At 36.0% G+C, this 12,653-nt stretch overlaps 1 protein-coding gene across 11 annotated transcripts in view; it reads right to left on the minus strand.

The window, feature by feature from the left end:
* The window catches only part of Larp4 (La ribonucleoprotein 4), a 71,319-nt gene that overhangs the window by 10,153 nt on the left and 48,513 nt on the right, over window positions 1–12,653 (minus strand). For 8 of the 11 annotated variants that reach the window (XM_021726152.3, XM_013358470.4, XM_013358469.4 and 5 more), the window contains 5 exons: window positions 12,245–12,348; window positions 10,955–10,999; window positions 5,562–5,774; window positions 4,417–4,465; window positions 1,006–1,167 (listed from right to left, as the gene is read on the minus strand). In XM_021726152.3, coding sequence (XP_021581827.2) covers window positions 1,006–1,167; window positions 4,417–4,465; window positions 5,562–5,774; window positions 10,955–10,999; window positions 12,245–12,348 — 573 coding nt within the window. The remainder of the gene's footprint in view (window positions 1–1,005; window positions 1,168–4,416; window positions 4,466–5,561; window positions 5,775–10,954; window positions 11,000–12,244; window positions 12,349–12,653) is intronic. The other 3 variants (XM_078014697.1, XM_078014698.1, XM_078014699.1) reach the window with 3 other exon arrangements.

Here is a 12,653-nt window from a genome sequence, read left to right on the forward strand (position 1 = left end):
TTCTCAGCACTGCATAAAAATAAATAAAAATAAAGGTCTATCAACAACTAAAAAAAAAAAAAATTTAAAAAGAAATATTTATTATTTTTTACTGGTAGTTGGACACAATACCTATTTATTTACTTTTATGTGGTGCTGAAGATCAAACCCAGGGCCTTGCACATGCTAGGTGAGTCTACCATTTAATTGCAACTCAAGCCCTAATCTATCATTTATTAAAAAAAAAAAAAAAAAAAAAGTGGGGCTGGGGTTGTGGCTCAAGTAGCAGAGCACTCGCCTAGCAAGCATGAGGCACTGGGTTCAATCCTCAGCATGACATAAAAATAAAATAAGAGATATTGTGTCCACCTTAAAACAAAAACAACAACAAAAAACCCCTAAAATATATTTTTAAAAAATGTAATACTGAGACGTGACTTACAAATAACAGCATGTTTTAGTCTACTGGTGATGCTTTTTACTTAGAGATATTGAAATAATGGGCACCTTAAAATTGATGATATCTCATAAATGATGAAGCCCAATATATTGGGAAGATGGGAAAAATTTTTATATGTTTATTTAAGAGAGCTATATATATATTTCTTTAGCTCTAGAATGTAAATCTAACAATGCCTAAAATCTTACTTTTTAAAGAAATATGAAGAGGTCTGCACTCAAAAATATTGTAGGATGTAGTATTATAACTTGCTGATATCTACTCTCCACTATTTCAGAGGCTAAGTTTATCAAGTTAATTATAGGGTAGTAAGTAGAAATATAGCTTTCTACTTATTAAGCTGATTGACTTTAAAGACATGTAAAAGTCAAAGAACATTTTATTGACCTTGTATAATACAGCTTTATTATAAGTCCTTTAAAATAAGGTATGCTGAAAACTTCACAAGTTAAAACTATGATAGAAATACTAAGTATAAATAAAATTTAAAATAATAGCCCTGAAAACAATGCCCATAAACACAGTTCCAGAAAGTGAGAGAATCACATTGATTCTTCAGTGATTACCTTTTCTTTGTAGACACCTTTAACAACATCAGACATTCTATTCTCCAAAACAAGTTCACCTGGCATCCTTGATGAACTTCCAGGTAATGGAGGAAAATTTGAAGCTAGTAAGTCAAACTTTGGTGTTGGAACCTTTGTTTCAGCTGTTGAAGGATGGGGTCTCTAAAAGACACAAATCAAACAGGTCATATGCCTATTGAATTCTCTAATATTTGTGCTGTACCACTTGAGCCACAATCCCAGCCTGCCTATTTATCTTTAGATAGCTCTCTCTTCTGTTCTTTTTGCAAACTGCCACACTCCTTAAAATTCTGAACCAATATCTAGTGTTCTTCAGTTTCTGTTTGCAATTCCCCATTCTATTAAATAAAAACAAAAACCCTAATCCTACCATGCCATCAGTTTTACTCTATCCTAATGGAGAACAGCCAGGAATGATGGTGCATGCTGGTAATCCCAGAAACTTCTAAGGCTAAGACAGGAAGATAGCATAGACTCTTCCTCATTCTATCTCATCCCCTCTTCCCTGGACCCTGAACTCAACATTCCACTGCACAAGATGTCAATGCCTTTCACCACAAAAATCTGGAAGTCAGACTATTTTTACTGACTTCATTATATAGCATGTGGCATGATTGCCCTTCTTTCTTTTGGGAATGTACTTTCTTCTTTTTTGCAATGCTGATGATCAAATGAAGGCCTTCAAACATGTTCAGCAAGTGTTCTACCACTGAGCTAAAACCCTCGCTCTGGGAGTTTGTTGTTTTTTTATTTTATTTTATTTAGCTTTAGTGGTCTTCTCTTTGTTTCTTCTCAGATCTGAAAACCACATGCGCTTTTCTCATTCTGATTTGTTAAATTTTGGTTTCTATTCTTTTTACTTCCACATTTTCCATGGGTTACCCATTATTCATGGATTCAGATACACTGATATGTGAACAGCTGTATCTCTCCTTTTTTTCCTTTGACTTGGGATTGGCACTTAACCACTTAGCCATACCCACAGCCCTTTTTGAGACAGCCTCGTGATAAGTTGTTTATGGGCTTGCTAAGTTGGTGAGGCTGGCTCTGGCAGCCTGGCAAGCAGAAAAGACTTAAAACAATCCTTTTCCTTTTTGGTGGCCATGGCAGCACAACTGAATTGTACATTTTAAATAAGTTTCAGCCCAGGCCCTTTTTACAATCAGATTTCACTTGGATAATTCAAACAACATACTAAAAACTCTTGCTTTTAGTCCAAAAGTCACTACCACATTCCCTAAAGTTTCATATTTGGACTTCTTTTATTACTGTTCACAGGGTAACTTGTGAGAATTTTATCTAATCTTATTATTTCAATTACTAAGTTTACAAATATTAAAATTTTAGGACCTCTAGCTAAGACCTCCCCTCTTATACTACAAGGTGTGTTTATCATCTTTTCCTTCACCCCAAGGGTTAGTCCTTAATCCAGACATTTTCAACATGTTAAAGAGATCTAATCTCTCTCTTCCTCAAATGTTGAAGGCCACTTAAAAGACTATTCTTGGTGTTTTAGTGCAATAATTTTCTTCTTTGAATATTATTCCTTTTCATTGTAAAACATACATGTAAAATAAGCATTGTATTACACATTTATGATACATCTATAAATCTGGGGTGGGGGATCCTTGAGGCCTCCATGCTTTTTTTAATTCTTATTTTTGGCAGTGTTGGCATGCCAAAAAGACACTACCACTGAGCCACATCCCCAACCCAATCTCCATGCACCGTTATTCCTCAACTCTTTTGCCTCTAGATTAGAGACAATTCACTAAGAACAAATAATGGAAATAAAAATGAGTAATTGAAACTGGACAAAATTCAAACATGATATATAAAAGAATCAGCAATAGGCAGATAATTACCCCATTAGAAAAATTAAATAAAATAAAGGTATTGTATCTAACTACAACTAAAAAATATTAAAAAAAAAAAAAAGAATGAAGGCAGGCTAGGGATGTGGTTCAGTGGATGTGTCTTCAGTGGTAGCTCAGTTGGTATAGTGCTTGCCTAGTATTCACAAAGCCCTGGGACATTAAAAAAAAAAAAAAAAAAAAAAAAAAAGAATACTATCCCCTCTGTGATAAAAAACAATTAATCAAACATATACTGCATTAGGCTATAGATAAAAGAAACTTTGTTGTTCATGGAAGGAAAAAAACCCCCCAAATGACAGCTCCTACAGAACGTTATCTGGCAGCAATTATTGAATTGTGATCCAGAAATGCCACTCCAAGGGATTCTCCTTCAGATATAATCATACCTATGAGAAATGATGATATTATAAATAATGCAATAAATTTTCATATTTTTAAAACTATATTAGGTATTCAAATAATTTTTTTGAAAAGAGAACATCAAAGAATTGTAACTGGGCTGGGGATGTGGCTCAAGTGGTAGCGCACTTGCCTGGCATGTTCAGGGAGCTGGGTTCGATCCTCAGCACCACATAAAAATAAAGATGTTGTGTCCACTGAAAACTGAAAAATAAATACTTAAAAAAAAAAAAATCTGTAACCATGTGAACTTGAGAGCGTTTTTGTGACGGGTGATGGTGAATATTCTGGGATGAAAGTCAGGCTCGATTCACTTTTCTTGGGGTGTGGGTACTGGGGATTGAACTCAGGGGTCCTTTATTACTGAGCTATATTCCTAACCCTTTTTTATTTTTTAGACAAGGTCTTGCTAAGTTGTTGAGGATGGATTTGAATTTGTAATTCTCTTGCCACAGCCTCCCTAGCTGCTGGGATTACAGGTGTGTGCCATTATATCCGGCCCTTTTTATTTTTTTGAGACAAGCTGTAAGTTGCTGAGGCTGGTCTTGAACTTGCAACCCTGGCTGGTTGCTCGGTAGGCTGAAGCAAAAAGATCACAAGTTCAAAGCAAGCTTTAGCAACTCAGCAAGCCCTGTCTCAAATTAAAATATAAAAAGGGCAGGGGATATGGTTCAGTGGTTAAGTGCCCCTGGTTCCATTCCCAATACCCCCGCCCGCGCCCTGCCCCACCAAACCAAAACCCAAAAACAGGCCTGGGGTTGTGGTTCAGGGTAGAGTGATTGTCTCGCATACATGAGGCACTGGGTTTGATCCCCAGCATCACATTAAAAACAAACAAACAAAACAAAACTAAATAAACAAAATAAAGGTATTGGGTCCAACTACAACTAAAAAATATTTAAAACAAAAACCAACAGAAAAAACCCAAACACCTCCCCAAATTTGCAACCCTGTCTTAGCCTCTCATGGAGTTGGTTCACCCAGCTTCTATTTTCCTTTACTAAATACTAAAACCAATGAAAAGGCAGACCACAAGTCAATGCCATAGTAAATCACAATAGAGAAAACAAAACAAACAAAAAGAAAGATGTAATTAAAGGTTAAAAACACTCACTGGGATTCTGTCATCTTCTCGTCGTCTTCGACCTCTGAAAACAGTTCTCCTTTTAAAAACAAAAAAGAAGGTGTTGGGGACAACTTGTAAGATTCTTCAAATATACACAATCTAACAGAGATGGAGAGATTTCTAGTTTAACTTATATTCTAAATCCACCAAAATTAAAAGATATAGTCTTCTGAAAACAATCTGAGCTTATATACCCAAAAGCTTACATATTACCACCACCACCAATTAGCTGGTTCATTTTTACTATTTTTTTTTTTTTTTGCTCTCCATACCAGAAGCATATCAGAGTTTAATTTAGGCAAGGTAGGCACTATAATACCCATTCCTACAGTTTATACTTAGAATAACTAAAACCCTAAGGCACAAAGATGGATAGCCCATTTTTCTAAGCTGCCTTCTCCTTGGCCAACTATAAAGAACTTCAAAATATAAATATCTGATCATAGTGGCTGGGCGTGGTGGCAAATGCCTGTAATACCAGTGGCTCAGGAGGCTGAGTCAGGAGAATTTCAAGTTCAAAGCCAGCCTGAGCAATGGTGAAGAGCCAAGCAACTCAGTGAGACCCTGTTTCTAAATAAAATACAAAATAGGACTGGGGATGTGGTTCAGTGGTTGAGTGTCCCCCCAAGTTCAATTCCCAGCACCCCACCCCCAAATTCTGATCATAGTTATTCTATATGGATACTCTATATTTCTTAATTATTTTTAAAATCTACTGGGAGGTTGGGGTTGTGGCTCAGTGGTAGAGTGCATTCTGAGCACATGTGAGGCACTAGGCTTGATCTTCAACACCACATAAAAAATAAGCAAAACAAGGTATCATGTCCACCTACATCTAAATACATTAACAACAAAAACAAAACCAAGTAAACACCCACTGAGGTTAGCCATTACAGTGGCTGATGCTTGCCAAGCATGAAGCCCTGTTTTAGATTCCCAGTACTCTAACAACAGAAACAACAACAACAAAAATCTAAAAAACAAAAATTATTAACCGATGATAAACTGTTTATTTCCATAACCACATGCAAATAATTGTTAAACCAACAACATCAATCATTAGTCATGGTCTTTAAAAACACAGAATGATTGTACTGTGATCAAAGAATTTTCATACACCCATATTTTCTTACCTGCCCCTACCATAGTCCCCATTCTGTTCCATCTGTAAAACAGGAGTCTCCTTGGGAAGGTGAGTTTGCTCCTGATGCCCTATTACTGTAGGGTTATGCCGTTCGGGTGGAAAGTTCCTTGAACTAGATCTGTTCAATGGTCCATCCCCCAATGACACAGAGCCCTCTGTTGAATGTTCTGAACCACTGGATGACCTAAAATGAGGCTTCACACTATAAGAAATAAGATCATATACATCAAAAGATGTATCAAGACAGAAAAAAGCCTTTCTTTGTACTCTGGTTGTCATATAGTGAAAATGTTACCTGTTTTATGTCTTACATATAATATTTTCAAAAGGCAAAAGGATTTCTGTTAAAGAAATTTGTTCAAGGAGAGATTTGGGAGAAAATCCAAAGTTCTTTGGAGAAAAGAAGAAGAAGAAAAAAAAACTATTGTCTTGATATACCTATATCAGCCAGGTTAAAAATATCTGTGCCATGAACTCTCAATAAGGGGAAAACCACCAATGAAAGTAAAAATTGGTGGGGTTGTGGTGGGGGAACAAAAAAATTTGCACTCATTTTATGTGTAAGGCTTAGACATACATTACACAGATATACTATAATCTGTAATATTAAATTTTCATAGGAGAAAATTAGTAAAGATGCTTGAAAAGTCTCTTTATGGGAATGACAATGACTAGGGTGAGAAACAGTAGACATACTAAAATCTCAGCCTTCACCAAATGCAATCAGTTGCTCAAAGATCCAAATGTGGAACAGAAAACTACAGAGAAATAAAGCCAACAGTCTGGCATGTGTCATGAATTAAGGTATACAATATGTTAAAAAGCACTGCTGCCCCCCCAACCCTGCTTCTGCACAAATAGCTTTTTTCTTGGATAAAAACTAGGAGAATCCAACTTCCTAAAAAATCTGTAAATAGATTAAGCTAAGGTAGCATAACAGAGAAAAGATGCAGTTTAATCAACAAGGCAAACACCTAAAGTAAGCCTAAGCAACTGAGGATCTTGGCTCTACAACAGAATAACAAGGAAGCGTGAGATTTGTATTGGCCCATGACTTACAATCTTTTATAATATGTTTTCATAAATACAAACTGATAATATTAATAACATTTTGCCAATTTCCTAAGCTCTCGGAATAGGGACTGAAAATCATTTATAAGCCCCAAAATTAAACATTAATTTAAATGGCACATAGAGCTATTTTATTCTCCAGAGACCATGATAAATTAGGCTATTACTATTAAAATTTAAGATAAAAAATCAAGGTACAATGACACTTCAGAGAATTTATTTTGATAAGCATCTTGCTAAGATGTAGAGCTTAACCTTGAACTTGAAATAAAACCAACAGTCTGGTATGTGTCATGACAATCTCCTGAAGTTGCTAGGATTATAGTTGTGCTTCAACATATCCAGTGAAAATAGATTGGGTAGGGAGGTAGGGGTACAATTGGGGTTTAAACCTAGGTATTTAACCACAGAGCCACACCCTTAGCCCTTTTAATTTTTTTATTTTGAGACAAGGTCTTGCTAAGTTTTTGAGGCTGGCCTTCAACTTGTGATCCTCCTGCCTCAGGTTCCTGAGCTGCTGGGATGACAAGTGTGCGCCACTACACCTGGCAAAAATAGGTTCTTCAATAGCAATAAAAATTACAGTATGTCACCTATCAGTTTTTTCCAAAATATTTATTATCTAGCATATCTGAAAATGACCTCAAGAGTTTGATAGATTATTTACATATCTGTTCAGAAACTATCATTCACCAATTTTCACCTTGTATACCAATAAGCCTAATGGACAAATTATTTAGTTTAAACAGCCCTCAGATCTCATAATCTTACCCTTCATTGAGAGGGACTTACAATCTCAATCCAGGCAACAGAAAAGAGAATGAAGAAAAGAAGTGATAAAGCCAGAAGAAAAGGGGAAGTGACAGAAAGATAGAAAAATGCCTGGATTTTTGAAAGATAGTCCTATTCTCTCTAAGTAGGACTAGTGATCATCATTGGGCTATTCTCAAAGTTATATCAAAAATTGTAAAATGGCTCTAATAGTTACTTCCTCTTTGATTGCTAACACTAATTTAAAGGAAAAAGGTACAAAAGCCTGACAGTTGTCACGTCATATAATAAACAAAAGAAGTATTATACTGTTGGTCAAAAAGTTAGTTTCATTTGTAATGTTTGCAGAAATATGAAAAAAGGTACTCACATATTATTTTTATAATTAAAAACAAACCACAACCACTGTTGCTCAAATACATGGAAAAAAACCATACTGTGGTTTTAAAAAACTTGCAAAATAATAATAAACTTGCCTATATGCTCAAAACCATAGGTGAATCTCTTTTTTGAATAAAGGTGACTACTTTTCCCGGCTTTCTAATTGTAAATGTCATCCCTTTCACCAACAAGGCACAGTAGACAAAATGGGGACAATAAAGGAAGAACAATGAACCCACCACATTTTTAAAAAAATTAACAAAGGACCTAAAAACAGCATATAACAGGGACACAGCCACATCAATGGTTACAGCAACACAATTCACATCTAGATTGGTAGAGCCAACCTAGATGTCCCTCAGTGGATGAATAGATTAAAGTGAAGTTAGCCAATCCCCCAAAAAACAAATGCCAAATGTCTTCTCTGATATAAGGGAGGTGACTCAAAATGGGGTTGGGAGGGAGAGCAAGGGAGGAAGATTACCTGTAGATAGGGAATAGGGGTGGGAGGGAAAGGGAGGGAGAAGGGGAATAGCACGGATGGTGAAAGGAGATCCTCATCATTATACAAAATACATGTATGAAGATGTGAATTTGGTATCAACATACCTTATATACAGAGATATGATAAATTGTAGTATAAAGATGTAGTAAGAATTGTAATGCATAAATAAATAAATAAATAAATAAATATTTTAAAAGAATTAACTAACTATATTGGCAGTGCCAGAGATCAAATCCAGGGCCTCACACATGCCAGGCCAAGTTCTTTTTTTTTTTTTTTTTTTTTTAAAGAGAGAGAGAATTTAGTTTTCGGCGGACACAACATCTTTATTTGTATGTGGTGCTGAGGATCGATCCCAGGCCGCACGCTATTGCTTGAGCCACATCTCCAGCCCTGGGGCCAAGTTCTTTATCACCAACTTCAATACCCAGTCCCGTATTTATTTTTAAGGAACCAGGGATTGAATGCCCAAGATGTTTTTCTTTATTTTGAGACAAGGTTGCTTAGGGCATCACCGAGGCTGGCCTTGAATGTACAATCCTCCTTTTGCAGCCTCCTGAGCTGTTGGGATTACAGGTGTAAGACAGGACACCCACCTTTATTTATTTGTAACATGAGCATCTGAAAAGATCAGCACCAGCCCGCTCAGTTAAAAATAACTTTTAGTCTACCTAATAACAAATACCTGTTCTACTTAAAGTGTTTAAAGCAGAAGTGACACCTTCAAAGAACTATATGGGGAATCAAAACCTACTTTTTTTTTTTTTTTTTTTAAAAAAAACAGATCTACTACCTCTAATCATGACCAATTTGTTATCTTAATTTCGAAATTGTATTGATTTCTTTTTCTTCTTTTTGCAGTACTGAGGATGGAACCCAGGGGCACTCTATCAATGAGCCACATTCCCTGCCCTTTTTGTTTGAGACTGGATCTTGCTTAGTTGCTTAAGACCTCACTAAGAGGCTAAGGCTTGCCCTTGAACTTGTGATCCTTCTGCCTCAGCTTCAGGAGTATTAGGGTTACAGGTGTATGCTACCACACCCAGCAATTGTGATTTATGCTATTGGAAATATTTTTCAAAAAATAGTTTTAATTGTAGATGGACACAATACCTTTATTTATTTGTATGTGGTACTATGAATCAAACCCTGTGTCTCAAATATGATAGGCAAGTGCTCCACCACTTAGTCTCAACCCCAGCCTCCAATGGAAATATTATTATTTTTTGGTACCAGGAATTGAACCTAGGGGCGCTTAACCACTGGGCCACATGCCCAGCTATTTTTAATATTTTATTTAGAAACAGGGTCTCACTGAGTTGCTTAGGGCCTCACTAAGTTGCTGAGGCTGACTTTGAACACACAATCCTCCTGCCTCAGAACTATATGGGGAATCAACATGTACTTTTTCTTTTTTAAACAGATCTACTACCTCTAATCATGACCAATTTGTATTTTCCTGAGCTGCTGTGATTACAGGCGTGCCCCATGGCGCCTGGCTGGAAACTTTTAAGAAAAAACTTTTTGTCAGTTTATGGCAGAGGAGAAAGATGTTTGGAAAGTCTTAGTCCTGGTGATAAGAGCTACATAAGACTGGCAAGATATTTATCTTCTTCAGCCTTATTTTCTTCATCTATAAGTGAGTTAAAATTACATCATAACAAAGATCTGTGTGTTCTTGGAAATCAATCTTTTCCAAACAACAGGATGGTGACTACAGGGCAGTATGTATACTTCTATTCCTATATCATAAACACTGAAATTTTGTAGGTAATTACTATAATTACTAAACAAAGTGTGATCTACAAACAATGTACTGCTTGTAAATTACCCTACATTATTCTTTTTCCTGAGCTAGAGTCTTGCTATGTTGTCTATGCTGGCCTTGAACTCCTGGGGTCAAGTAATACTCCTGCCTCAGCCTCCCGGGTAGCTGGGACCACAGTTCTGCATGACTCTACCTGAAAGTATCCTTCATTATTAATATACAAAAAGATGCCATTTGAAACTTGAATAAAAATGTGTTTATTCACATTTTTTAGCATTTAAAAATTACCTTTAGGACTGGGATATAGCTTAGTGGGAGACCATTTGCCTAGCATGTACAAGGCCATGGACAGTATGTTGGTCCCCATCTGTAATCCCAGTGGCTCAGCATTGAGGCAGTAGGATCACAAATTCAAGGTCTGCCTCAATAACTTAGTGAGACACTCTTTTAAAATAAAAATTTAAAGGGCTGGGGATATTGCTCAGTGGTAGGAGTCCTCTGGGTTTAATCCCTGGTACCAAAATCCTCATAATCATCATCAAAAACACTGAATGCAGAAACAAAATAATACACCACTTTCATATCACCAAAAAAGCTTTCATAGAATATATATTTTTTAAAATTATGTTACTTTAAAGCAGCACGAAAACTGTCATTTCTATTTTGTGTTAAGCAGGAAACCCATTCAAATGCTTTAACAGCATCAAAGGGCATCCAAAAATTGTGACCATTAAAGGGGAGCCAGAATGAATGCTTCCAGAATACACTGAGACAGACATATTTTATACTATAACACTACTTTCTCTAATTAAGCACACTTCAGAAAAATCACACAAAAAAGGACTGAATTATTAGACGACATCTTGGAAATATACTATGTGGTCACCTTGCCAAAGAAGAATCAAGTGGGGGAATCGGATCCGGCAAGAGACTGAAAAATCAATGAAAAGAAATCATTAGTGGGCTGGGGTTGTGGCTCAGTGGTTAAGTACCACTGAGTTCAATCCCCAGTAGCCCACACTATAAACACACACCAAAAGGGCAAAACTAGTAATTAATTCTAAACCATCTTTTATTCTTTGCTCATTATTCACTATCAAAAGCCATAGTAACATACAAAATATTATCACTTGACATCTATATAAAGAAAAATACTTAATATACTTACCAATCTTCTGTAAAATAATAAACAGGATCCCTAATAATTTATTATCTACAAAACAGCTGTACCTATCGTCAGTGCTATAAAAATTAAGATAAAAATGTAAGGCTTGCTGGGTGTAGAGGCACATGCCTATAATCCCAGTGACTTAGGAGGCTGAGGTAGGAGTTTCACAAATTCAAAGGCAGCCTCAGCAACAACAACGCACTAAGCAATTTAGTGAGAACCCACCTCTAAATAAAATACAAAATAGGATTGTGGTGCTGGATCTGTAGCTCAGTAGAGCACTTGCCTAGCATGTGTAAGGCCCTGGGTTCAATGCTTAGCACTGCATATAAACAAATGAATAAAATAAAGATCTGTTAACATCTTAAGGAAAAAAAAGGAAAAGAGAAAAATAAAGGCATGCTGTCTATCTACAACAACAACAAAAATATAGGGTTGTGGCTCAGTGGTTGAGTGTCCCTGAGTTCAATCCCCAGTATACTTTGCACCCTCTCCCCACCTCAAAAAAAGTGAGGCTTTAGGAACATAGTCTGAGATTTAAAAGCTATTTGTGTGTGTGTATTTGGGGGATACTGAACCCAGGGGTGCTCTACCCCTGAGACCTACGTCCCCAGCCCTTTTTATTTCTGAGATAGTGTCTCCTAGGTGGCTGAGGCTGGCGTCCAACTCTAGATCCCCCTACCCCCATCTCTAATCTCCAATCTCTCAAGTAGCTGGGATTACAAATATGTGCCACAAGTCCTAGTGCAAAATTAATTCTTCAGAATCTGAAATAATACATATCACAACATTTCACATTTCTAACCCCAAAGATTTTTCAAAATGTTACCCATTTATTATATTGAGTGGCATTTAGGCACAATTCTAGATTGAATCATTCATATGTATTAATAAATATACAAACATTTTTATTGTGTCTGCCAATGAGTATTGCTATTAACAGCAGTAATTTATTAAGAACAATTAAGAATTGTTTAAAATAAATTTCAGCTATGATTGTTATCTTACCGATTTTTTTGGAATGGTCGACCAACATTCATAGCAGCAGCATTTGTTTTATAAGATCCTGGTGAATTAAAGCCATTCACAAAACTACCATTGGGAAAGGGAGCCTAGAAGAAAATTTTAATGTTTAAACAATATCAATGGTAAAGACAAAAAATGGGATTAGGGTCACAGAAACCTTATTGAGCTTAGCCTCCTTTTAAGCCAAATATTTTATTTCTTTACTTTTGCAATATTCACATCACATACCACTTGACTTATGAATAATTGCTAGTTCATTACTTAATAAGGAATATTATTCTCTGACAAAGTTTCATAACACTAAAACCATTTAAAACCCTGTAAGGACTTATAAGCTACAAAGTAATAAATAGCAACATAAATTAACTACTCTAGCCTATTTCTTCAATTT

Source organism: Ictidomys tridecemlineatus, chromosome 6 (assembly GCF_052094955.1).
Source record: "Ictidomys tridecemlineatus isolate mIctTri1 chromosome 6, mIctTri1.hap1, whole genome shotgun sequence".
Lineage (NCBI taxonomy): Eukaryota > Metazoa > Chordata > Mammalia > Rodentia > Sciuridae > Ictidomys > Ictidomys tridecemlineatus.